The following is a 25848-nucleotide window of genomic DNA, read 5'->3' as shown; positions in this document are numbered from 1 at the left end:
TACCACCAGGTGTACAATAAAAACTAGGGTGGAGTGGGTTCCTGGGTCTTGTGCCAGGAGGATTGGCGTCTCAAGTGCTGGCTGGAGCGCCTGACATCTCCCTGATTGTAAACCACTTGGTGGAATATTTGAATACCAGGGTAGACAGCACAGCCGGCAGTGCCTGGTGGATCATAAATAACATCATTATCCCAAGGTGGCACAGGGCATCATCTGAGAGTGGGGGAGCCCTGGCTAGATCATTTCCTCACCGTCGAGTAGGTGGAGCTTCAAAACTGTCCATCTTGGAGTTCCCAAGAACTAGAGATGCATTTCAGCTAGAGTGGAACACAGCACTTCTGTACGCCTTCTCACCTCTGCCTCTACTAGCCAATGTGCTGAAGAATTCATCCTAGTGACTCCATGTTTGGCCAGGAGAGTGTGGTTCCCGGAACGTCTGGGCATGACTGTATGTCTCCTGATCAAGCTACCACTTCAGTGTGCCTTGAATGGGTTTTTATGACCCAAAAATAAGGTTGGGATATATAAGAAAGTGTAAAATTGTTACAATTTCTGAATAACACATTTGAAGTAGTGTGTTTTTTTAAATTAAAATTAGGTGACAGGTGGCATTTTATCTATATATGAAAACAACAAACTTTACAATTCAGAATACAGTGTGGGGTTTGCTGCACATCCATACGTGAAGACAGAGCAGTGTCTGTTGACTGTGTTCAATCTACCACCTGAGGTTGTGGATGTCATCCTTGCTTTTAGGCTTCTATCTATGAAATCCATTTTCACTGGGCACCTCGAAAACTTTTACCTGCAGGTGGGGTGTTTCTTCACTGTGGGGTGCTGGTGCCTCTTGAGTAAGCGTGATTTGAACACTAATCTTCTTTGAGCGATGCAGTAGGTGAGGGAAAACACCCTGAGCCCTCTAAGTGGACCCCAAAAGCCCACACTTTTAATCTACAAACCGGCCAATGCACATGCTATTTTGTTTATGTCTATATTTGTACTCTTCCATCTCGTGCTGATGGTGATGTAAAACGGGCATAGAGCAATAAACTTCCTGTCTGCGAAGGTATAGACTTTTTTGAGTTCTGAGAAAGGGAATACAAGGGGATATTTATATCAGTATACATATCTCCTAGTGGACAATTTAACCACTAAGATCAGCATGAGATGGAAGAGCTGAAATATAAACATGAATCTTCACCTTGATTAATGGAAATTTGAGGTTCAAAATCTTTGTTTTGCACCCTCTAGTCTCCCCACACTGATGCACAATATATTCTGCATACCGCACTATTGATATGAGTAGAGTATTGAGAATAACTATGCTTGTGACCTAGTTGTGATGCAATAGTTGGAGATATCTTTAACATGATGAAGTGCAATTTTGCATGTCACCTTGACCCCACCACAAAATTGACACTTTAAGGTTGTTACAGTTCGTTTTAAAAATACTCTGCAATTTTGAATCATTTGGCATTTCATCGGGAATTGTCTTTTTGTGCTGACACAAAATGTTCACTATTGGGTGAGAATGGTGATCGACATACTACATGCACCTTTATAGGAGTGTTGGATTGACTGATCCCTTGCATATGAATATATATTGTGGTCCTGATGAAGTCAAGTGGTTAATTCTCCACAGCGAAACACATGTTGGCTGGGCAAATCCTTAGAATTAAAGAACACAAGAACATCAAAAATGACTATGATTATTTAAAGAGCTCATTGAACTATGTCCTTTTATTGTGTATATTGACAAATGAATGTATACTAAGTACAAGTAGAAATATGAATAGCATGTGCGTAGGCCAGTGTGTACCTCGAAAAATGTATTGTCTGGTATGGAGTGCACAAGAAAGACCCCTTTCAAGACAAACCGTTGGATGTTTTATGGTTTATTTTGTCATTAGCCAAGCAAGCCTTGCAGTGGGCACCATTAAAGGGTATTTTGTGCCCTTCAGGTCTCTGCGTTTGCCGGACCAACTATCCTTCTTTAAATCATCTCTTGTGACTTGTAATCTGATTTACTAACCTCCTTGTTCTGTTGAGTGGTATCTTTTTACCATCTAAAAAGGTCTCACATTAGAGATCTGCTCCAGGTAATAAAAATTGTTTTGTGCACTGCATCTAAGGGAGTGCAAAGAGTCAAGCAAGAAACTGACATCAGCACACAAGGGTGGTGCTTATATGTGGTTACCCCCTATTACCTCCAGGGCAGAGCATAGACAGTGTGGAGCCACATGGAGCCACCTAGTGTTGCACGTAAGCACTGCTATGAAAAGGTTCCTATTCCAGTTTGGCACCTGGTGAATATTCTAAAGGTGAGTAATCTGCAACTAGATAGAGTAACCACCAGAAAGAATGTTATTGAAGATAGGTAACTCGTTCTGTTTGGTCTTGTTTACTCAAAATTCTGTTGGTATTGAAACTGTATATGAATAATATTTTTTAGAGAGTATTTGCCTATGCTATACCCTGGCTTCATTATAGGCTTACTTGATAGCCCACTATTTTTGGTCTTTCTCACTTCTGAGGCCAAGGAATCACAAAGCTATTAGAAGGGGCAAGCCAGAAGTAGTAGATGATTCATCTAACAACCTCTACAATATTTTCCATGTTACAATTACAAATTCACATCTGTCATTGGTTCAAAGTGTTGCATGACTTCATCAAAGTTTAAGCATTTCATTAAATCTATTTTAAAACACATGGAGAATGCCATTGAAAAAACAATATATATATATATATTGTTATATATATATATATATATATATATATATTGTTATATATATATATATATATATATATATATATATATATATATATATATATATATATATATATATATATATATATATATATATATACAGAACATGGGAAGGAGAATTTTTGATAGGTTAATATGGCCTGCAAATGGTAAAATGAGCAATAAAAAAAGAATAATACATCCTTCATTTACAATTTATTAGGTAGCAAGTACATTTTATCAAATAGGCAGAAACACAGAACATTTTGTTTCTTGTAAATTATTACTTCAATTTTGCAGTGGAGCATGCCTGGATTAAATATAAGGAGCAGGCACCTTTAACTTTACAAAATATGTCTTTCTGATGGATACTTCCACCTCTAGATTTCTCACCTTTTGAATATTTTCTGTGTCAGACTGAATCTGGGAACTTTTCAATAGCTCTCCAAGCTGCTAGGAGGCATCTGCTCCACTTCCGTGATTGAAACAATGCACAGTGGCGTCACTGGAACCATAAAGACCAAAGCTAACATCCTCCTATCAGTTCTCAAATCTCACCTGGTGGCCTACCAGCACATCCTGTTTATAGTGGCAGCACTGGACACTCCATCGAACCAGGCCTTTCTCCCTCCTCAGAGAGAACAGGATATTCAGGCGATGATCCCAATGTTTTTAGTATGGAGCACAAATTCTAGTCCTGATGGTCTTATGCCTATTAGGTCTACTGGCTTCCGGCATTCCTCTAGTCACTCACACACTGGCACATGAGGGCCCTCCAGTGGAGCCCCCGCAGGCCCAGTAGGCAGTGTTCCAAACATAATGGTGATCTACAGTGTCCTGTGATGATCTCAAGGGACATGCCGGAGGACTAGATGTGGAGCATGAAAGAGAACCTGGTACATGGGAGGCGATTCCACACGCCACCAGCATTGAATAGGGTGATAATGGATGCTTCCACTCCAGGTTGGGAAGCTCATCAGGAAGAAGTGGAGATCAGAGCACTTTAGTCTCCAGAAGAGCAGATGTTGTATATTGATCTGGTGTAGATGCAGGGGATTCCACAGATGTACAAAGCCTTCCCAGCATCCCTTTGTGGCCAGTCCATACAGTTCTTGATGGACAACATAAGTGCAATGAGGTATATTAACCGCAGTGATGACTGGGGTCACATTTTCTCTGTCAAGAAGCACTTTGACACTGGCCATCGAAACAAGAGCTTCACATCTGGCTGGTTGCCAGTATCCTGGCGACAGTTACCAATAACTTGGCTGTAGATCTGAATGCTTGAGTAGGCACCCTGAGCTTTGACAACCACAAGTGGAGGCTTCATATAGAAGAGGTCTATTACATCTTCAAGCCTTGGGGAACACTTCAAGTAGATCGCTTTTCCACCCATGACAATGTTCAGTGCCCAATGCTCTGTGCCCTCCAACATTTGTTGCAGGGAGCTTTGTTGGATGCGTATTTCTTGAAGCTTAAGTTTTCGCTTCACTATGCGTTAACCCCTGTACCCTTGATTCCTCGGTACTGAGAAATATTAACCTCGACTGGGCCAAGGTACTCTTAATTGTCCCGAACTCACCAAGAAGGATGTAGTGTACACCTCTCCTAGTGTTCCGCTCCAGTTCCCTCACATGGTAGACCTCTTCCTGAAATCTCAGGGTCAGATACTGCACCCGAACTTCCAGAACCCCCATCTTCTTTGGTGGACATTGAGCAGGTTAATCTGAACAATTTTTCTCTATATCATGAAGTGGTGGATGTTATCCCAAGAGCCCCCAGACACTCCATCAAAAATATATTTTCTGGAGGAGGGGGTAGGTTTGCCAAATGGTGTAAAGACAACTCAGTTGACCCTCTTAAGGCCCATATATTGGACATAATATGCTTTTCCCTATTGGTAGTCCAAGAGGGTGTGAAGTGGGCACAGTAAAGGGCTGCATTGTTGGCCTTTCTCTGTCTGCCAGGTCAACCGTTCATCTTCAAATCACCAATAGTCATAAGTTTCAGAAGGGCCACATTAACATGTCCCCCCTTCTCCTTCCAAAATACCACAATGGGGTTTTATTCTTGTGTTGACATTTATAATAAGTTCCTTGTTTGAATGTTTAGTCAGTTGCCATTTGTGACTCCTTACTCTTGAGACAACTTTTCTTGTCATATTTTTTTTAGCTATTATGTCTGCAAAGCGTAATATTGAGTTGCAGGTACCTAACATTGGCCCCCTTTACTAACTTCTTACCAGGGAAGCTGGTTCTTAGAACCAAGACTGCTCTCCTGCCCAATGAGGTCATGCAATTTAATATGGGACATTCCATCACCTTACCATCATTTGTTTCTCTTTCACTCCCTACTAAAGAGAGGCTTCATAAACTGGAAACCAAGAGAGTGGGCAGTTGTTATATTGACTGTATCAAGGATGTTCAGAAGAAAATGCTGTCAAGGTGGATCATCTTGTGTGTTAAGATACAGTACGTCATTAGTCACAAAGAACCCCGCATGGCATCAGAGTTCATTCCACCAGACCGAAATCTTCTACTTCAGCCCTGGCAAAGGCTTTCCTACACACCTTTGCACAGTGTTCCAGGTTAGATTTAGAGATGCAGAGGGAAAGTGCTTTGCACACTCTGTCTTTCAGGATTTCTTACCACTCTTAAAAACCCACCTCCGGGATGGGTACTGCTTTGGGAGTCTATTCAAAAGGTAAACAATCTGCAGTTAGAAATATCCAACATCCAACAGAAGATAACATTACTTACTTTCCGTAATGATCTTTGTGGTGGATACTCTATCTACCTCCAGATTACTCACTGCTCATACTCTCCTCCCCTGTGGAAGGCTGATTTATTCATTTAAATCCCTTAATAATGTTCCTCTCTATAGATTGTACTGCACCTGGATAAGCTGAAGTCTTTCTCATCATGTTCATTTGTTTAAAAATTAATGGGAAACTGATGTAAGGACGCCAGTGGGTGCACTTTATAGCTTCAGTGACATCACAGTGGTGGCATTTCCGGCGCAAGAGTGAAGCCAGTGCCCCAAGACAGTCTGGAGAGCTATTGGATAGTTTCCAGATTCAGTCTGATGCCTTTGATATTCAAACAGTGAGGAATCTGCAGGTGCATATTCACCAGAAAGATTGTTACACATGGTCATTGACTTTTTCGTTAATGCATGTGGGTCAACAAACACTGTAGAAAATATGCTTACAAAGAAACAATGGTACTTTCCAACAAAAAAGTTTTCATGAGAAAAATACAAAGGCTTTTACATTAAATGGATTCATTGTTGCAGCTGAAAGAAAAGTAAGTTGTAGAAATTGGTTAACCAGTACATTTAAGCAGTCATATTTGGTTGCAAATTTCCTTTAAGGAGATCAATGTCCTTCACTGTAAATGCATTCTAAAACGTTGAACGGACTTTTAAAAAAAACATTTTTTTAAAGGTTACATCCCTATAGCCTACAGTTCAAATGAATGTTCTAACTCTGAACCATTATATAAAATAAATTTTTAACTGAGAACTATACACCAATTAGTAAAGTCGTGAAAAACCCAAAAAAGAGAACATTGAAAAACCGCCTGTACTTTCAGGAGAATGTTGCAGTTGCAAAGTTTACTGGTGTGACAAAAAATCTTGATTGCTATTCTTTCTGATGATAAATTGAGAGCAATGTGCTAAAACTGCCTTTAGTGCACTTCTTCCAGGGAAAAAGTGACGGTTCTACCACGTTTTACTCCAAGTCTACGTCTGTATTACAGGGCAACATGCTAAGACATACATGCCCAACCCTTATACAAAGTTCAGTTATACGCTCCCCATTGGACAAAAAAAAGGTTTACTTTTCAAAATTCATTTTCTTAATTTCTCGTCAAATTTGAAAAAAAAACGAATCAATGGAGAATGACTTCAAAGATAGACATGTGAGGAAATTTGACTAATCAAGGCGTTAATTATTTCAATACAGTTTGTACACGTATTTTGTGTTAACCTCTGAAGTTCAGTTTAATCAACATTCCATTTCCATATTTGTGAAGCCTACCAAAACTGCCAAGGACTCATAGGAATGGCAAATCAAAACAAGAAAGTTTTTTTTTCTTTCCTTTGACTGGGCCCCATCACAGGAATATAGATGGGCTTAGCAAGAAAGCAGAGAAAAGAGAATCCAGCAAAAGCAGAGCATTAGTAGTCGTCAGCTACAAAAGAAAGAGAAAAGGAAAGTATTAGAAGAGCTAATTACAACAGAATTCAATGAAAGGAAGAAAAGGGATAAAACTGGGCAGATTTTTCAAGAACTTATCACGTCACTGTTGCTTACTTTCTATAGTGAGGATGCAGGAGCTCGCTGCTGTGCCCCTGCTGTTGACTACTTTACACATATATTCTCCCTCGTCTTCTGGAAACGTTTCTGGTAAGTAAAGACAGTATGTTTCTCCTCTTTCAATATATTGGTAATCCTCACAGTCCTGAAGCATTTCTCCTTCAAACCACCATGTGACTGCAGGCTTTGGTTCGCCAATGACTTTGACTGTAAATCTAACTGGCTCACTGTCCACAACTGACATGTTTTTCAGAGGTCTTTTAAACCATGGGGCTCCAGAGCGAGCGTGGTCTTCTTCATCTTCATAAGTAGAACCGTTGACAATACTTCCCTCCTCTTCATCGTCTTCTTCTTTTTTCTGTGAATGATAATTATATTGTTGGCAGAACGTCTTTTGATCAGATAACAGCTACTTTGAAAGAGTATTTTTTTTATTTTTTAGAAAAGATGAGGATTTTATATTTTTAAACTGTAAGTAATCACAATAGTTATTGTAGTGATACTAATAAAGCAAGTATTTGCTATTACTACCAATTAATACTACTAGTCATTATAATGTTATTATTATTGTTATATAAGAACCGTACTGTAGACCATCCAGATGTATGTCATCTTAAAATGTTTGGTTGTGAAATTGTCAAACATATGAGTAGGATGGACAAAATGACGGTTGGCTTTCTAAATTTAATTTAACATACTTTCCAGTGAGTAGTTTATATCAAAAGACAATGTACAGTTTATAAAAATATTTAGGTGTTTTTCAAAAATAGTGAGATAAAAGTAAGCATCACGTATTTATATTTAACAGAACCACGTTCAGAGGGACAAACGGGAAGCAAGAGCTACAGGGCCCAACCATGGGGGCTGAGGGCTTTTACTCCTGACATCCTAGGGGTCGGCCTACTATGGGTCCTGAGCAACTGGGGCCAAGTACCCGTTCAGCACCTGACTCTGTAGTAGCGTGAGTTGAGCATTCCAAGGCTTCTCAGAGGGGAGGTAGCCATAGAATAAATACTTTAAGATTTTTTTATTGCAGTTAGTAAAAACAGAAGAAATAAAAAAGATAGATATCACATATATCTTCATTTAAGGTTTCAAACTGAATAAAACCCAAACATTCACCAGTTAAAGTTATCTATCGTCTATCGTGTCTTTTCATCAATTATGTTATTTCAGATGTTGCAATAATGTTTAATGGGATTCTGTGGCCAATTTGTTTTAAAAACTGTTAGCTTATGCCATGGTCCAGTGGGATTTCCACAGGATCACAGCATAAAAAAAAAACACTAGCCGGCTTTGTTTTGTGTTTTAATACTTTGAACCCTAGAGTGGGCCAGGGCCTTGGGTCATTGTTATAAAATATTTAGGGAGATGGCAGGAGTGGGGTCCCCTATCAGAGCCACTCTTAGGCCTCAGGGACCCTATCCCCTGGGGCCATATGCAAATTTAAGAGGAGGGGCATACAAACCCCTGGCCTCATCCCCATTCCCAGGGCCAAACTTTAAATATAAGGGAGGGGGGGCATGCTTCCCCCCGTGTATGATACTACAGAATGCCTCATCAAGCCTACACCATAACTCTCTGGTTCCCTGCATGGGCAACACCCGCATTCTCACAGGCAGGGAACTCAGTTTTGTTACCGCCCCGGTGGGAGCCGTAAAGAAAATGCTGCTCCCACTCAGGTAGGAGCAAAGAAAAAGGTGCTAGCCCCTGCCATCATCAAGTATGGTGCTGGCTAGGAAGCTGGCCATGGCCTTGGGGCTCCCCCCACAACCCACAGTGACCCCCTACATTGTGGGTGCCCATGTGGGCACTGAGGTTCCCACCTATAGCAAAGGAAATGGCTTTCTCCTGCCAGGGAAGCAGGCTAGGGTTGTGGGGGCCTGGGGTTCTCCCCATGGCCACCAAATAAGAAAGGAGAACTGGGTGACCCAGGTGGGCATAAACTTGAAAAAGGTGGAGGTGTCCCTGCGGTTGAGGACCCCCATGGGGTTAATCAATAGGAAGTTCTAACACCCACTGCGCAATACTTCTCTACAACCATGTACAGAAGTATTGATTAACCCCACGGGGTCCCTGAACCTTCACATTAGGGGTCCTCCTATACTTTCTTTGTGACCCAGGTGGGCACCAGGCACCAACTTAATGCTCCCACAGGCATAAAATAGGTGTGCAAGCTGGGGAGCCCGCTAGGGCCGTGGGGGCCCTGGTGCTAGCCCTGCAGCCCCATAAAATGGAAGATGTGGTTGTCCCTTGGTTGTCCATTGTGGGTGCTGAAAAACCCACAAAAAGTTTGTTTTTTAAAGAAAAGAATAATAAATAAGCGGCTGAGTTACTCATTTATTATTCACTGCTCTGTGAAGGTAAACCTCATAATGTATTTACATTTGTTTCTTTACTTGGCCCTACAAGGTGCATGGGCACTAGCAAGTATTTTTTTAATGTTGAAAGGGGCTGAAAGGAGTGTTACAGCCCCCCAGCAACATTAGATAAAAAAACAGTAAGTCTCCTGGGTCATTAAATCCCTGACCCAAGGAGAACTTATTACATTTTTTTAAGCACTCCTAGCTGCAAGTCCTTTTTATGGTTGTTTTTATCATTGCTTTATGTGGGCTGACAAATGTTAAAAGAAAGGCTCCTTGACATGTATGTTTTATTTTTATTTTTTTTATACAGGGGAGTGGTCTGACTGATACTGATCGTCTGAGCGCCGGGTTCCAGTGCCCTAAAGCTTACATTTACTCATCTTTAAGACCCTGTCGGTGCACAGCCGTGCCATAATGGACTCTTTATTTTGTCGGAACCCATAGTAACCTGCCGAGCACCCCTGTATCCTGTCAGAGAGGAGGCGCCATTTTAATTTGGCTGCCGCCGGGAACGAGAGAGTTCACCCTGTTGAGCCCTCCGTGGACGGAATGGTGTTACCATCTTGAGAGGTCAGTACGGCCTTCCCCAACTGTTGCAGCTGTTGGATGTAGAGGTGCCCGGGCACTGTGGAGGCATACATGGAACCCTGGCCGAAAGCGCTGCTTACTGTACCCACCACCACGAGGTCCCAGTCGGTGGCCTAGCCTAGTGGTCTATGTTCCCCGTGCATCGGCCTGTGAAGGCAACCCCCTAGATACACCTCCACCTCCTGCATTAGACAACGCTGATGCTCGGTCCTTGTGGGGCCAGGACTACGCCCCGGGTGGGTTTGGTCTGGACGGCAGAGGGGGTGAAAAGCAGCAGGAATGGCAGCATCTGAGGTGAGTGGGTCCCCACTCGGTGTGTGTGAGCAGGGGTGCTCAGGGGCCCCAAGGACTAATAGTATAATGCCACATATATTGGAGGGCCCCTCCCCTACCCGTGGCTGTTGTTGTGTCAGTGAATCTGGCGCCCCGCAGGGAGGCGCAAAGGAGTCTAATTGACCTCCTTGGGCCTACCTTCGGTGAGCCATTAACCACTCTCCTAACCTCCATATCATGATGGACATTGCTTGGATTGCTGGCTGGGGGACCTACTTATGCGTGGGACCACCTGTATATCTAGGTCTTTCTGCCTTATGCCTGGCCTGGCTCTGTGGCCTTTTCTTGGACTGACCCCCTTGCAGCTGATAGTGGAGAGGCAACTGTCTTGAGCAGGACCCGCCTGGGGGGGCTGTTTCAACACTTGGAGTCTTTATCAGGAGGTCACCTCTACATGACCCGGCCCTTGGACCAAATAGTGCGGCTTTGCCTGGAAGCCAAATCGACTGGGGTCATGACTGATCCTCCACTCTTTGAACTTTGAGGGACAAGGGGGACCTGTATCTCTGTGTTGCCTAGCCCTACCTTGCCCATCTCCTTGTTTGTTTCACCTTGCTCAGTGTGGCTGGGCAGCCCCCCAACTTTTTGTCCCTTGCACAGATTAATTGCGGCCTGCACAGGAAGGTACTTGTGACAAGTAGGGATGCTTGCCTCTAGTCAGGGTTAGGGGGTACACTCCTAAAATAACCCCTGCTCACCCCCTTGGTAGCTTGGCACAAAAAGACAGGCTTATCTCAGAGGCAGTCTGTTAAGCATTTGTGAGCACATGCAGTTATCAAGTGACAACACTACAGATGGACACCACACCAATTGTATATTAAAAACAAGTATTCTTTATATAGATTTAATACAAGACAACAAACAACAAAAATCCATAATACTGTACTTAAAATGGTAGAATTAGCTTAGTTCTCTTTAGATCTGAAAATGCGACACTTTGAGTCAATGTACCTTAAGATGCGACATGCAGGGCAACACTAGTGTTGCAGGAAAGGTGATGCAGTAGTCCCTTAAACGCAAGGACGGTGATGTGTTGAAAATCTGGTGCAAAGAAATAAAGATGGCCCTTTCTCCTTGATGGAAAACACTTCCCGGTGATGCAGCGGCGTCTGCTGCGACGTCGATCCTCTTCTCCGGCGATACGAGATGCTTTACATGATCTGAACTGCGACAGGCCCTGCGACACGCTTCCCAGTGATGCGGCGGCTTCTGCTGCAACGTCGATCTTCTCTCCGGGCGATGCGAGTTGGTTCCACAATGATGCGAGCTGCGACAGGCCCTGTGACACTTTTCCCGGTGATGCAGCGGCATCTGCTGCGACATCGATCCTCTTCTACGGTGATGAGCCGCAACAGGCCCTGCGACACACTTCTCAGAGATTCAGCGGCGTCTGATGCGACATCGATCCTCTCTCTGCTGCTACATGCTTCCTGGTGATGCGCGGTGTCTGCTGCAACATCGATCCTTTTCACCTGCAATGCAAGGCGCTTCGTGTTTTGAAGCGGCAGCGGCAGTTCGGCGACACGCTTCCTGTTCTTGTTCCTGTTCTTGACACGCAAGTCCGCAAAAAATTCAGCACAACTGCAGGCACTTCAAGAAAACTCTTGGGGAGATGGTGGGTGAAGTCTGTTGTCCCTGAGACCTCAGCAGGAGGCAAGCTCTGTTCCAAGCCCTTTGAGATCCTTACAAGTTGATGAAAAGTACACAAAGTTCCACTCTCCTTTCATTGGCAGTCAAGCAACCACTGCAGTCCAATCCCCCAAGCAGCACTTCAGCTTAGGGATAGTCTCTCCTCAGTCTTTCTGGCTCCACTCCTCAGCAAAGGTTTCTTCTTGTTGTCAAAAAGTGATCTAATTTCTTGGGCTCAGGGTCCCAATACTTATACCCCCAAATCCTTTGTCCTCTGAGGGCAGAGGGGTCTTTGCCTAGTCCAAACCAGTTCTGGTCAGTCCTGGAGCACTTTGTTGACATGTCTCCTTCTTTCCTTTCAACAGTGGAGGGCAGAGACATCAGACGCACTACAGGAGGTGGAGCCAGCATTGTGGAGGGAAGGCACAGTCCTATTCAGGTCCCAGGAGCAACTCCTCCCTCCCATCTAGATGCAGATCTCTCTATTCACCACTGGGCTGACTCACCCCGTCTCCTGGAATCCCCCAGCCCCTGTCACTCAAACTCCAGACAAGGAATACACAACCTAGCAGAGGCAGGCTTGGATGGTTATTTTTTAACAACAAATGGAACCTTAGGTGGACAATTTTTAACGGGGTCAAGTGTGTGTGTCCAAATCACTAGCAACAAAGAAGACGCACAAAGCTCCCCGGAAGTACTGGGTGGAAAGGGAAGTGTGTGTAGTGTAGAAGAAAAATAACCAAGAGGGAAGGAGGAGGGGATATTCCCTCTTGGGAATTAGAACCCTCACACACCCAGAAAGCTAGGTGTCATGCTTCATCATATGGGTCCTGCTCCTCTTCAGACTGGCGCTGCAATGTCTGACGGGCACCCGCGAAGGGGCTCTTTAACGGAGATCTTTTGTTCCAGCCATATGGTGCATGCATGTGAGAGGGCAGGTGAATGTGTAGTCGTGGATAGGTGGTGGTTAATTAAAAAAGGTGGGTTAGTCCACAAGGAACTTTATTGATGTGGCTAACTCCCTTGGTTAAGAATGGTGGGAGGGGAGATAGACGCCACGAGTATATGCGGCGAAGATATCTGCAACCCTCAGTTTAGGTCGACATGTTTCTTGCTAATCTAGCAATTCCTCAGGACCTTAGTGCTAGTACTACACAGTGAATTAAAAACCTTTGATATACAACCTTGAGTCTTAAGGTCTGTGGTGGGACAGGCCAACTTGTCCTGCCTTGAGTAATGCAACCTAAGGAAAAAAGGAATACAACAGGAGGATTATCAGTATAGCCCTCCTATGTAATCTAGGTGCATACTTCTACACATAACATTATACACACACTCGTAAAAAACATTAAAAAGGCTCAGGAGGAGCCTACTCGAAAGAAGATGGACAAGGAACGCTTACCCTAAGCGAATCCCTAAGGTGCCTCGCAGTCTGCTCTGTGGGACCTGCACAGAAGAGTCAGGGACCTAAGAGAAGAAGGGGGAAGGGGGACAGGACAATTTGTATCCTCAAACATGAGCCGGTAACAGGTCGAGGTAAAGACCACTAACAACCGGGATAGAACAGCCCATAACACTGCTGGTGTCCACTGTTCACACTATAGACCGCTAGCTGTGACAAAATCAGGCCGCCCGAGTAGATTCAAGAGGGGCAGCCGTCACTGTACTGGTAGTGACTGACAGGGCAAAGCATGGGGAACCGTCAAGACCCTCGTGTTCCACACCGTCAGCAGAAGCTGAAAGTACGAGAGCTCGAGGAGAGACTGTAACCATGTCTGTCCGCCAGCGTGTATCTCACCAACAAGTAATGTCGCTAAGGCCTCCGAATCCCGTTTATGCCGTAATGCCCCTGGTTAAGCGGTAACAGTAAATACAAGAGACACCAGCGTATCAAGGCATAACTAGCCTCGACTGATATCATGGTACAGAACCCGTAGTGAGCCGACGCAGATCTGATGACACTTACCCATGCGGTGTGCGGTCTCTTGCCGCAATCCTACCCCCACGCGTAATCCGGAAGGGATCTGGAGCGACTGGTGAAGAAGTTGCGGGAAACAAAGTGTTCTTGTACCCTGTGCTGCCACGAGTTTGGCTGGGGGCGTGGATACGCGGTCAGTAATCGCGCATGCGCAATGGTAGGCCGAACGAGCTGATATTGGTCTGTTATTTCAGACGGCAAGAGAAGGGTTTAGCCGTCGGCCATGTTGGAGGTAAAAAATTTGCCTGGAGAAACACAGTGAGCTGTTGGGAAGATATTCATGGGGCTTAAATGGGTTAGTTTATAAGACGATCAGAATTTCAATTACTAAACAAATCGTGTAGTTTGGTCACGTTAATTACGTTCATGGAGATAAGCGTAAAGAATAGGGCGGTAGCCCATAAAAGAGCATTGAGTTAGTCTTATCATGCAGCAAGGGGGACTCCAGTGGTCTAGTATCGAAAGGAGGCCCAGGGTACGGCATCGTTGAGACCCACTATCTCCAGTCTCAGACGATGTACCCACCTTTGTTCAATCCTGAACAGGCCCTGATTGGTGATGCCAGGGTGACTTTCAAGAACCAACCAGCGGATGCTGTCAGCTGTGTGGCCCTTTTGGTTGTAGTGTTGGTACAGTTTAGTGTGTGTCTTAAGGCATCTTATATTGCTTTTATGTTCTTGGATGCACAGTTTTACTTGTCTCATCATCATCCCTATGTAGTGTTGATCACAGGGGCACGTGAGAAGGTAAATGCATTTGGTGCTATTACAATTAGTATGTCTGCGTAGCCGCCAGACAAATGAATTGGTCAGTTGGATCTCTTTAGTTATACTGGTCTGAGGGCACACTGCACAACCCCCACAAGGAAAGTGACCCTGTACTGGTGGGAGGTCCCATAGTGTACTCTGGTTACTTGTGTTCATTTTCTTGGGTCTAGTGTGGACCAGTGCATCCTTTAAGTTAGGGGTGCGTTTAAACGCAAATCTTGGGCGTGGAAAGTTCAGACCCCCAGAATTGATAATACCCCAATATTTATTGATAGTTTTCTTTATGAAGGATGAGTTCTTAGTGAAAGTGGTAAGACAAGTGATCACGTCTTCGGGCTCTTTCACTCTAGTCTCCAATAAGACTTCCCTTGGATTATTAGCCGCCCTTTTGTAAGAGTTTCTAATTAATCTGGTAGGGTAGCCCCTGTCTTGCAGTTTGTGTTGGAGGACAGTAGCTTCCTGTTTGTAATCAGCATTGGTGGTACAGTTTCTGCGGATTCTGAGGAACTGTCCAAAAGGGAGATCATCCCTCAGTGCTTTAGGATGGTAACTTTCGTATGGAAGCAAACTGTTTCTGTCTGTATTCTTACTATAGAGTGTGGTGCTCAGACTATCTACCTCCAGATTGATCCTCAGATCTAGGAAGGGGATGGACGTCTCAGAGATAGTTCCTGTGAATTTAAGATAAGGATTTTGTTCATTGATCCAGGTACAGAAAGTTTCACATGACAAACGGTCTCCCTTCCAAAAAATGAGGATGTCGTCAATGAAGCGATGGTTGTTAGTGGTCTTTACCACAACCTGTTACCGGCTCATGTTTGAGGATACAAATTGTCCTGTCCCCTTCCCCCTTCTTCTCTTAGGTCCCTGACTCTTCTGTGCAGGTCCCACAGAGCAGACTGCGAGGCACCTTAGGGATTCGCTTAGGGTAAGCGTTCCTTGTCCATCTTCTTTCGAGTAGGCTCCTCCTGAGCCTTTTTAATGTTTTTTACGAGTGTGTGTATAATGTTATGTGTAGAAGTATGCACCTAGATTACATAGGAGGGCTATACTGATAATCCTCCTGTTGTATTCCTTTTTTTCTTAGGTTGCATTACTCAAGGCAGGACCAGTTAGCCTGTCCCACCACAGACCTTAAGACTCAAGGTTGTATAACAAAGGTTTTTAATTCACTGTGTAGTACTAGCACTAAGGTCCTGAGGAATTGCTAGATAAGCAAGAAACATTTTGACCTAAACTGAGGGTTGCAGATATCTTCGCCGCATATACTCGTGGCGTCTATCTCCCCTCCCACCATTTTTAACCAAGGGAGTTAGCCCCATCAATAAAGTTCCTTGTGGACTAACACACCTTTTTTAATTAACCACCACCTATCCACGACTACACATTCACCTGCCCTCTCACACGCATGCACCATATGGCTGGAACAAAAGATCTCCGCTAAAGAGCCCCTTCGCGGGTGCCCGTCAGACATTGCAGCGCCAGTCTGACGAGGAGCAGGACCCATATGATGAAGCATGACACCTAGCTTGCTGGGTGTGTGAGGATTCTAGTTCCCAAGAGGGAATCATTCCTCCTCCTTCCCTCTTGGTTATTTTCCTTCTACACTACACACACTTCCCTTTCCACCCAGTCCTTCCGGTGAACTTTGTGTATCTTCTTTGTTGCTAGAGGCTTGGAGAGTTAGACAAGAAAATACCTACTTTCTAAAAGGGGTATTTTCAAACACAGAATGTTAAAACAAACTTTAATAAAAGATGCATTTTATCATTCTGAGTTCTGGCATACTAAACGCAAATTTCTACCTAGTTTCCTGAGTCAATATGTATTATAAGATGTCATAATCTAACTGCCCATTCTGGCCTATGGGGAATAGGTAGCCTAGCAATAGTGTAACACGAAAATGGCTGTAATTCACTATTAGGACCTGCCACACACATCAGGGCTTGTCCTACCTTATACTTGCAATGCGCCCTGCCCTTGGGCCTACCATAGGGGAGTCTGATATGAAGAAAACAGAAAGTTTAGGAACTGGCAAGTCGGTGCACTTGCCCAGTGAGCATGGCAGTAACAGACTGCACGCAGGCTCTTCAATGGCAAGCCTTAGACACACTTTTACAGGCTGCTTCTGTGGGTGGCATAACCAGTGCTGCAATCCTACCAGCAGCAGTTGGATTATCATCCCTGGCCACTCCTGGTGCACTGTACTAGAGTCTGACAGGTAAACGAAACCAGCCAATCATGAAATCACTAATCCATACATCAATTTACATAGGGAGCATTTGCACTGTGGCACTGAACAGCAGTGGCACAGTGCCCAAAGCATCTATCACTAGCAAAAACACACGAGTAAGCAGCAAAAATGGAAGGGAGACCCATGCCAAGGTGCCAGGTCTAACACCAGGAATGAGGGATCTGTTGACACTCCCTTCTATATTGCATCAATTGAAATGGGGATCGTGGCTTGGCCATTCTAGTAGCCGTTAAACGTCCTCTTGCCTGGCACTTTCAGACTGGTTGCAGCTGATTGAACATCTGCTATGCTAAGGGGCTAAGCCACTAAAGACAGCTCAGTAGTTTCCTTCTGGTCCAAATCCACAACAGCTGTCAGGAGTGGCAAACCTCTGCGACCCCCCCTTGCCCCTCTGATCACAAACGACTGTAGGGAGAAACTCCTAAATTACATTTGTGAGGAGATTAGCTCACTAAAAACTGACTTTAAGAGCTGCCTCCATGATCTTTGCAAAGATGTCATAGGTGTGGATGACAGGGTGAATGACCTGGAATGCACAATGAACTCTTGTGCTGAAGATCAAGAAGTACTGTGGAGATGAGTTAACTCCCTGGAGGAACAGCAGATTGAACTACAGGTAGAGCAAAAGAATCTCGAAATTCGCAGTCGTCGCAACAATATATGCATTAGAGGAGTCCCTCATGGACCAAAGGCGAGGACATAATGACATTCACTTGGTATCTGCTGGGGGCAATTCGGAGAGGCACAAAGGCTCAACCCTTACTTCTTGACAGCGCGCACTAAGTCGCAGCCACGGCTGTCCACCTAGATGCCATCACTGACGTACTCACCAATGTTCACTTCTGCCAGGACAAGGACGCTGTATTCAAAGTGGCAAGGCAGAGGGCAGACATCATCTTCTGTGGACACACAGTGCAAATCTTTCAATACTTCTCCCCATTAATGCTTAATAAGAAGGAAGACTTAAAATCTGCCCTGCAGAAGATGCAAGATCAGGGAATCAAGTAGCAATAAGCCCATCCCTTTGGTGTGCTTTTTCAGTGGAATGGCTAACAGAGAATGGTACGATCTTCTATATAAGCCAAACGCCTGCTCGGATTACCTTGGTGCTCACCTGGCAGAGATCCCTCAACCATCCCTGTCTTAGAAACCTGCTGATTGGTGTCCTGCCTGGCAGACTATACGTAGACTGGGCTTGGGCTGCAACAACGCAGCAAAAGCCTTCTGCACTGCAAAAAAGGGTTATTATTGCGCACCTCCTAAATATGAAGCAAGAATCTTCGCAATCCGCCAACAGTGACACAAAATTTGTATCGAACATCTTCTGGGCTGAGCAACACCGGCCTAATGACTCTTTCACTCCTCAGCAGGGCCCATGATCCATTGCTCGGACTACTATGTATTAACTACAGCTTGTTATATCTTTGAACATTTTTTCCTATAAGTTGCTACCCTGCTGCAGTTTTTCCTGTTCCCGTCCCCCTCACTTGGCTTTTCTCTGTCAAGATTAACACCTCAGTAGGGACAGGTGGATTTCTCCACTCGTCCCTTGATGGAGTTGTTCACTAGGTTGTGCCACGTTGGCCCCTTTACTGCCCCTGAACTGTCACACTTTTTGACAAGTCTCCCTGCTGTCAACACCACCCATGGAGAGATTTGAGGATGGAGGCCTAGTCACCCTGCCCATTCTGCTATTCCCCATGAGGGCAGGAGTTTCTACTGTGGCACGCTGGGCACCTCCACTTTGCAATGGATTAAATGAATAACATAAAACTTATCCCTTAATGTGGAAGGGCTCAACTCCCCCAGCAAACATCGGAAGGTTTGGCACTACCTTGTACAGCAGGACCCTGAATGCAAGAGACACACCTGCTCAGGGAGGATTGCTGCACCATGGGTCACCCCAGATACCCCTGCCAACATTCGGCATACACTGACACTAAAACACTGAGAGCTGCCATCCTCTTCAAAAGTGGCTTCTACTTTAAGTTAATCAAAATCACTAGAGACTCGGGTGGATGATTTGTGTTGCTAACAATTGAGAGGGGTAGGGACATTCTAACTTTCCGCAACCTCTATGCCCAGTCACAAGACATATTCCTTTGGAAGGTGCTCGAAGATTAGCTAAGCCCTTAAAAGGAGGATCTCGTAGTGGGGTGTGACTTCAACTTAGTGTGGGATCCTGACCTCAAAAGAAACACAGGACACTTTCGGTGTACAGGGACCATATCCTGATTGCTCAGGATGGAGTTGGCTGATGCTGGATTAGTAGACGCCAGGCGTTACCTCCACCCAGATGCGAGAGACTACTTTTATTCCCATGTACATCTGTCCTATTCTACCATCTATTACCTGCTCCTTACACACTCACTCCTGAGGAGGCTGGAGTACACCTGGATAACTGATATCTCCATCTCCGATCCAACACATGTCAAGTTTACCTGGCCCCAGTGCATGGTGCGGCACTCACCCTCCCTCCATGCTGAGCCTTTCTGCTCAACTCTTACATAACCCAGTAGATAAGGTCTTCATCAAAGATGCCATCACCGAATACTTCATGCTCAACTCCCTCCCAGATACTTCCCCATGTGCTTTGGGATGGCTTTAATGCAACTTTATGAGGTGTCAGGTTCTCCATCTTCATAGCCAGGGCTCGGAAAGCGCACTTGTTAAAAACTAACTTCACTGAGGAGATCGCTCCTTGAAGTGTATGGACAAGCAGCAACCCACAGCATGTGCCAGGCAGCAACTAGCCATCCCGAGTTTCCAACTTTGGGCACACTGGGTTAATAAAGCTGAGAGGTCACTTCTGGCCCTATTACGATGGGGGAGACAGGTAGGCACTCTCCCAGCGTGCAGATTACGCCACCAAAACGCTCGATCCCATGTCTCCAAGATTTACCCAGAGGGAACCAAATGAACAAGAGGCCTCTCAGGGCTAATATCAACATCTTTACACCGGGGAGGGGGAGAATCAAGCCACCATTGAGTCCTACCTATGGGACTGCCCCTGGCAGCCTCTAGACGCCTGCTCTGCTCAAGACTTGGAGGAACCATTCTCGATGGTGGAACTCCATAGAGCACCTAGAGAATACCCTAAGGGTAAGTCTCCAGGCCGGGAAAGCCTAGCGACTGCTCTCTCTATATATATATATCTCTCTATATATCCTTCCTCCCACTGCCGAATCACCTGTTTGAGTTCTGCAACTCCTTCACCAATGCCACCACCATCACACTGATGATATCCAACTCAAAGATCACGCCATTCCCAAGCTTGGATCAGACCCTCTGCCCATCCTATTGCCCAATAGCCTTATTAAACAGTGACACAAACAATTATACTAAAATGCTGGCTAATTGCCTTGAAACACTTCTTCCCAGTTTAGTAGACCCCAACCAGGTCGGCTATGTAAAACATAGAGAGGGCTTGCCCAGCTACTAGTAACAGGCATAACATTCCTGCTCTCCTCCTATCTCTCAATGCCAAGAAGGCCTTTGATAGGGTGAGCTGGACTTATTCTGCAAGCAGCCATCCAGAAAATAGGTTTAGGCCCCAACAGGATCAGCAAAAATATGGCCTCATATGTGGTGCCCACAGCAATCATTCAGGTAAATGGCCAGTCGACCCGCCCCCTCACACTTTTCCTGGGGTATTCAACAGGGCTGCAGCTATCCCCCCTGCTCTTTACCCTTGCAGTGGAGCCTCTGGAAACCCAGCTCAGGCAGACCCAGGCCATCACAGGCATTCCATTCAGGGGACAGGACTGTAAAGTCCTGCTTTTCCTCGATGATCAGCTACTTGCCGAACAGGAGTCCTTCCTCCCCATGGTGGTCCAAGCCCTCCAAGTGTTTGGGATGGTGTCTGGATACAGGATCAACATGGCTAAATCACAGATGCTCAATTAACCATCCTGCAACAACAGCTCCCACACCTGCAGGCACTAGCCCCATTCCATTGGTCACCTTACTCCATCCAAAATCATGGTCTCGCAATCACCAGCTCCCTTGAAATATGGCCACACCACAGCGAAGCGATCATGGAGGACATCCGACATTGGAGACCACTATATATTTCCTGGCTAGGTTGCATCAATGTTGTGAAAATGAACATTCTTCCCAGACTTCTTTACCTATTCCAGTCACACCCCACAACCATACCCACAGAGTACATTAAAAGACTCCAAGGAAGCCTACGCTCTTTTATCTGGAAAGAGGAACAACCCCCACATATCTAATGACCTGCTCATGCTTCCTCAGAATTGTGGTGGCCTTGCCTGTCCTAATATCCTGGGCTACTATTGGGCTGCCCGTCTCTAATTCATCTCAGAGTGGGTGGTTAGAGACAGCGAAAAATTCAGGGTACACATGGACTGTAGCCCGCTGTGGGATTTGGCCTAGCATCCGAAGCACCTTCACCCCAGAAGTGTGTATATAGCTACCTCGATCCGGACAGGTTTGGAGAATTGGGATGATCTAGCAACGGGAGAGGTCTGGCAACGTTCCACTACCCCAATACCCTGATAGCATGCAATGCTGACTTCACACCAGCGCTTCCACTGGGTTCCTTCCTGGCCTGTGGTAAATGCAAAATCTTGCTGTACCTCTTTCAAGAATAGACTATCAAATTCTGCGAGCAATGCAAACTTGAATTTTGTTTCCACGACACACCAAGACACCAATATTTTCAATTGCGCCATTGGTCACTACATCCTCCCAATACTTTGGTGGCCACTCACTTTCTCCAACCCTTTGAAACCCTAGTCCGCACTTTTGAGGGCACCCAAGGCCTTATCTTAAAGACTTATGCCGTACTGCAACAATCTTGCCTCCTACCCAGCCATCAGATTAAATGAACTTGACACTGCCAAAAACATCTCAAGGAAACAGTGGGAACTCCTGTGGGGCGAAATCCCAAACACCCACAGAAGCATGCTTCAGCAAAGAATGGCCTATAAACTCATACTGCAATGGTACACTACTACTGCCCATTTACACTCTATTTACCCTGCAATATCAGCCTCTTCTTGGAGGTGTGGAGTGCTGATAGGAAACCTTCAACACATATAGTTTGGAAAGAAATTCTGAACCATATAAAAAACACCCTGTGCTACCTCATTCCAGTAGATAACTGTAAAGTTATTCTGGGTCTACACCCAACAATGGCGGAAGCAATGATCCATGCAGACTGGAATCTTGTATGGCACATGAAGGGCGCAGCTAAACAGCTTATAGCCTGGGAGTCCCACGCATTTCCTCCAGTAGTGTCCTGGTTCACAAGGTTCTAGCGCACCCTGACAATTGAGGAACTGACCCATAAAATGTCCCTTTTTGGACAAAAAAATGAATGCATCTCTGGCAACCCCTTATCAATTATATGTCCCAGCTAGAGTATCTATGCTTTCAACCGCCCCGACTTTGTGCCTTCCACTTGTTGGACTAGATAATGGGGAAGGTTTTGTGACACTCTCGCCTTTACTGATCGGTTATGCCGGAGAGAGCATTCTTGCTCCCAGGGATGTCTCCTCCTCACTCCTCTCCCCTCTTTCTCACACATCAGTACTGCTGCTTTCAAGTAATGGCTGGAGACTTTATTGCCAAGTTCTGTTTCCTTATGTCCCCCTTTCTTTTCATGTTGACAGGTTGGGCCTTTGGCTTATCCATCAAGGCATAGCAACGTAGCGTCCCGCAACCCTCTCCTTGGGTCCCTCGCCTACAACTCAGGCATAGGAAAGAGCTCATAGACCCTTCGCCCCCCACCTATTTAAAAGGAGTCATATCAGCCAGATATGTCCTTACTCTTTCGTGGCATACATAATGATATCCATTGACACATTTTAAACCTGAAAGCAGCCTCCCAGGTCCTTTGCTTGTTATGCCTCTATTACTGCCTTGACTTTTCTGTATTGTTGTCTCTACTATTCATGACGTATAAGCCGTTACCACAACCTTTGTACCTTGTACAAGTTTGATATGCTGTTCTACTATTTTGTGAAAACTCAATAAAACAGATTTTGAGTTAAAAAAACTAACGTTTCTAATGCAATTTTGAAAACTATGTTGATAGAAAGACTCAGAGACATGTTTTTATAAAAACTTTGTTAAACATTTTTTATAATAAACACTATTAATAAACATTGCATTGTGTGAATTACTGAAATATACATTAGATTAAAAATATTGGTGATTTATAGTGAAAGATGATAGATCTGCTTTATCTAAATAGATATCCTCACTCCTTGAGAAAGCCAATAGGCTCACGTTTTACATTTTGGCATTGTGACTCTTTGACAAAGTTGGTATGTCTGTCTGGGTGTGGCCAGGACCTGCAAGACCAACTGTTCACTACAAATGCTAGACGGCTGTGGCCAGGCCGAGTGGCCAACACCACGATGTGCATGCACATTGGGTTGGCTGCATTTCAGAAATTCTATCAATTAAAAGAGGATTGGAACAGACATCAAGCCATTCCCACACGCTCAGAAACTGATAAATTGACAGGCAATGACCTAGAAAAATCAGCAATTCTAGAGGAATTGGAATGAGCTGTACAAGCTAACAACAATATGGATACAGTGGAACAAGAACGAATATTGGGCATCCCGGAAACAAGTGCGGAAAGTGATATTAAACCAAAATCAACATGTATAACTTCAATGCCCACAGATGCCATTGATATTTTTGAGGAAACTGTAAAGAAAGACCAAACACAACAACGCCTGAAGTAATCTAAAGAAAAAAATTCTAATATCATCAAAGAACAAAGGAATGCTTTACAAACCCTACAAAATGATAGGGAAATAGTCTGTAAACCATCATGCAAGGGGGCAATATTGTCTTGTTGATTAGAGATTGCTATTGTCAAGAAACAATAAGGCAATTATCGGATATGGAATGTTACCAACCTAATTTGAAAGAAAATATACAAAGAGCATTGTGAAGCATCATAAATTAATATGTGACTGGTACAGCAGAGCAATGCTTGATTTGGAAGACTGCCAGTTCCTAAAGTCTCCCCATCCTCTTACACCGATGTTTTATCACCTTCCAAAAGCACATAGGAATAAGGAATCCCCTCCAGGACATCCCATCTTCTCCTCTGAAGAACGTCTTCTGGAACACATGTCAATGTACATTGACCATTTTCTTTTTGATTTCATTGTAACCCTAACTTCTTACGTCTGAGATACAAAGGATTTTTTTAGACAGATCGCTAACACCATATGGCAACCTAACATGTAGATGATTGTGATGGATATTAACAACCTTTATAAAAGTATTTTACATGAGTAAGGGCTTAAAGCTGTGCAATATTGCTTGAAAGGAAGGTCTCTAAAATCTCAGAGCACAATAGAATGCTTATGGAATGTATGCACTTTTAGCATCTTTCTTTTCCAGCAACAGACTGCTGCACTGGATGACCATGGGCAGCTAGCGCACCCCCCGCTAAGCAAATTTTTTTGTAGGCTGGTGGGGAAAGCAGGTGGCCTGGTCAGGGCCCAATGAGATATGGGTCAGCCAGATAGTGAGTTGGCATAGATACATAGATGACCTCTTTATTTTGTGGAGGGGGTCTCTTGAATCAGCAAATAAGTATATTGTAGCTCTGAATAAAAATTAGGTTAATTTGAAATTCACTGGAGAAATGAGCACTGAATTAGTGAACTTTCTAGATCTGAATGTTGTTGTGGCATACAACAAGATATGTACAGCTTTATACAGAAAGCAGACGGAGGGTAATTCCCGCCTTCAAGCCACAAGCAGCCATCCTAGTACCTTCAAGTGGAGCATTCCTTACGGGGAATTGCTCCACTGGAAGAGAAACTGCACTACATAAGAAGATTATCAGATTGCAGCAACAGAGTGAATCAAGAGATTTGAGCAAAGAGGGTACCCGACAAAAGTCCTAAACAGAGCTATAAATAGAGCCAAAACCAAATCCAGACAGAGTCTCCTTCTAGACAATATCACTAAAAGTAGGATTAACCACATATTTAGATTAATTACAAGCTTTTCCACACACACAGGAGCCCTTAATGAAATCATCCGCAAGAACTGGCATATTTTAAAAACAGATCCTTTGATTGGCAAAGATATATATGATCAGCCTAGTATAACATGCAGGTAAGGAAGATCTATAAAGGATCAAATAGTCCAGAGAGCCATTTGTCTTTGGAGAATACAGATTCCATGGCATTGTGGGAGTTTTCCCATGCGTTAATTGCAAAGCATGTTAAAGCAGAAAAAAGGTGCTCACATATCAGGTGCCAGGATGTAAGGATCTGATCAACATCAATAAGCTGATGAATTGTAATACCTCCTACACCTTCTACTGTATCGTATGCCCATGCCAATTGAAATACATTAGTTGTACTATACATCAGATGAAAATATGTATTATGGAACATTCCCAAGCTATTTTGAGTAGGGATCAGTCATACCCTATCAAAAGACATTTTGAGATACAATACAATAGTAATAGGAATTTATTACTGAGATTTTTTTTTAGATCATGTGCCCCAGGATTTGAAAGGAGGGGACAGTGGTTCTTAGCTCAGATGTTTAGAATCCCGCTATAAATTGGATCTGCAAACCAAAGTACCGCTAGGTCTTAATAAGAAGAAGAACTGGCAGTACATTTGGGTGAATAGTTTTTTTTAATGGATGATCCCTTTTTTCCAGATTTCTCGTAATTTTAACCTCTATCTTTTCAGTTAATGATGTGGTGACCCTGTTTTTCACTTTTTGTCTTGTCTTTCGTTTTGTAATATGGTAATTTTAATAAGAGGTCATTTCGCATTAGTATGATCTATGAATCCACAATTCATGTAAGATTATGGTGTGACCACGTATTGATGGACATCTCCCC

At 44.2% G+C, this 25848-nt stretch overlaps 1 protein-coding gene across 18 annotated transcripts in view; it reads right to left on the bottom strand.

Annotated features, from left to right (window-relative positions):
- Nucleotides 1-6567: 6567 nt before the first annotated feature.
- NEXN (nexilin F-actin binding protein) overlaps nucleotides 6568-25848 on the bottom strand; it is a 355548-nt gene continuing 336267 nt past the window's right edge. For all 18 annotated transcript variants that reach the window (XM_086954162.1, XM_086954175.1, XM_086954189.1 and 15 more), the window contains 2 exons: nucleotides 7065-7425; nucleotides 6568-6942 (listed from right to left, as the gene is read on the bottom strand). In XM_086954162.1, coding sequence (XP_086810288.1) covers nucleotides 6929-6942; nucleotides 7065-7425 — 375 coding nt within the window. In that variant the 3' untranslated portion in view covers nucleotides 6568-6928. The remainder of the gene's footprint in view (nucleotides 6943-7064; nucleotides 7426-25848) is intronic.

The sequence above is a fragment of the Lissotriton vulgaris genome, chromosome 1_1, assembly GCF_964263255.1.
Source record: "Lissotriton vulgaris chromosome 1_1, aLisVul1.2, whole genome shotgun sequence".
NCBI lineage: Eukaryota > Metazoa > Chordata > Amphibia > Caudata > Salamandridae > Lissotriton > Lissotriton vulgaris.
This window is presented reverse-complemented; position numbering and strand designations above follow the sequence as displayed.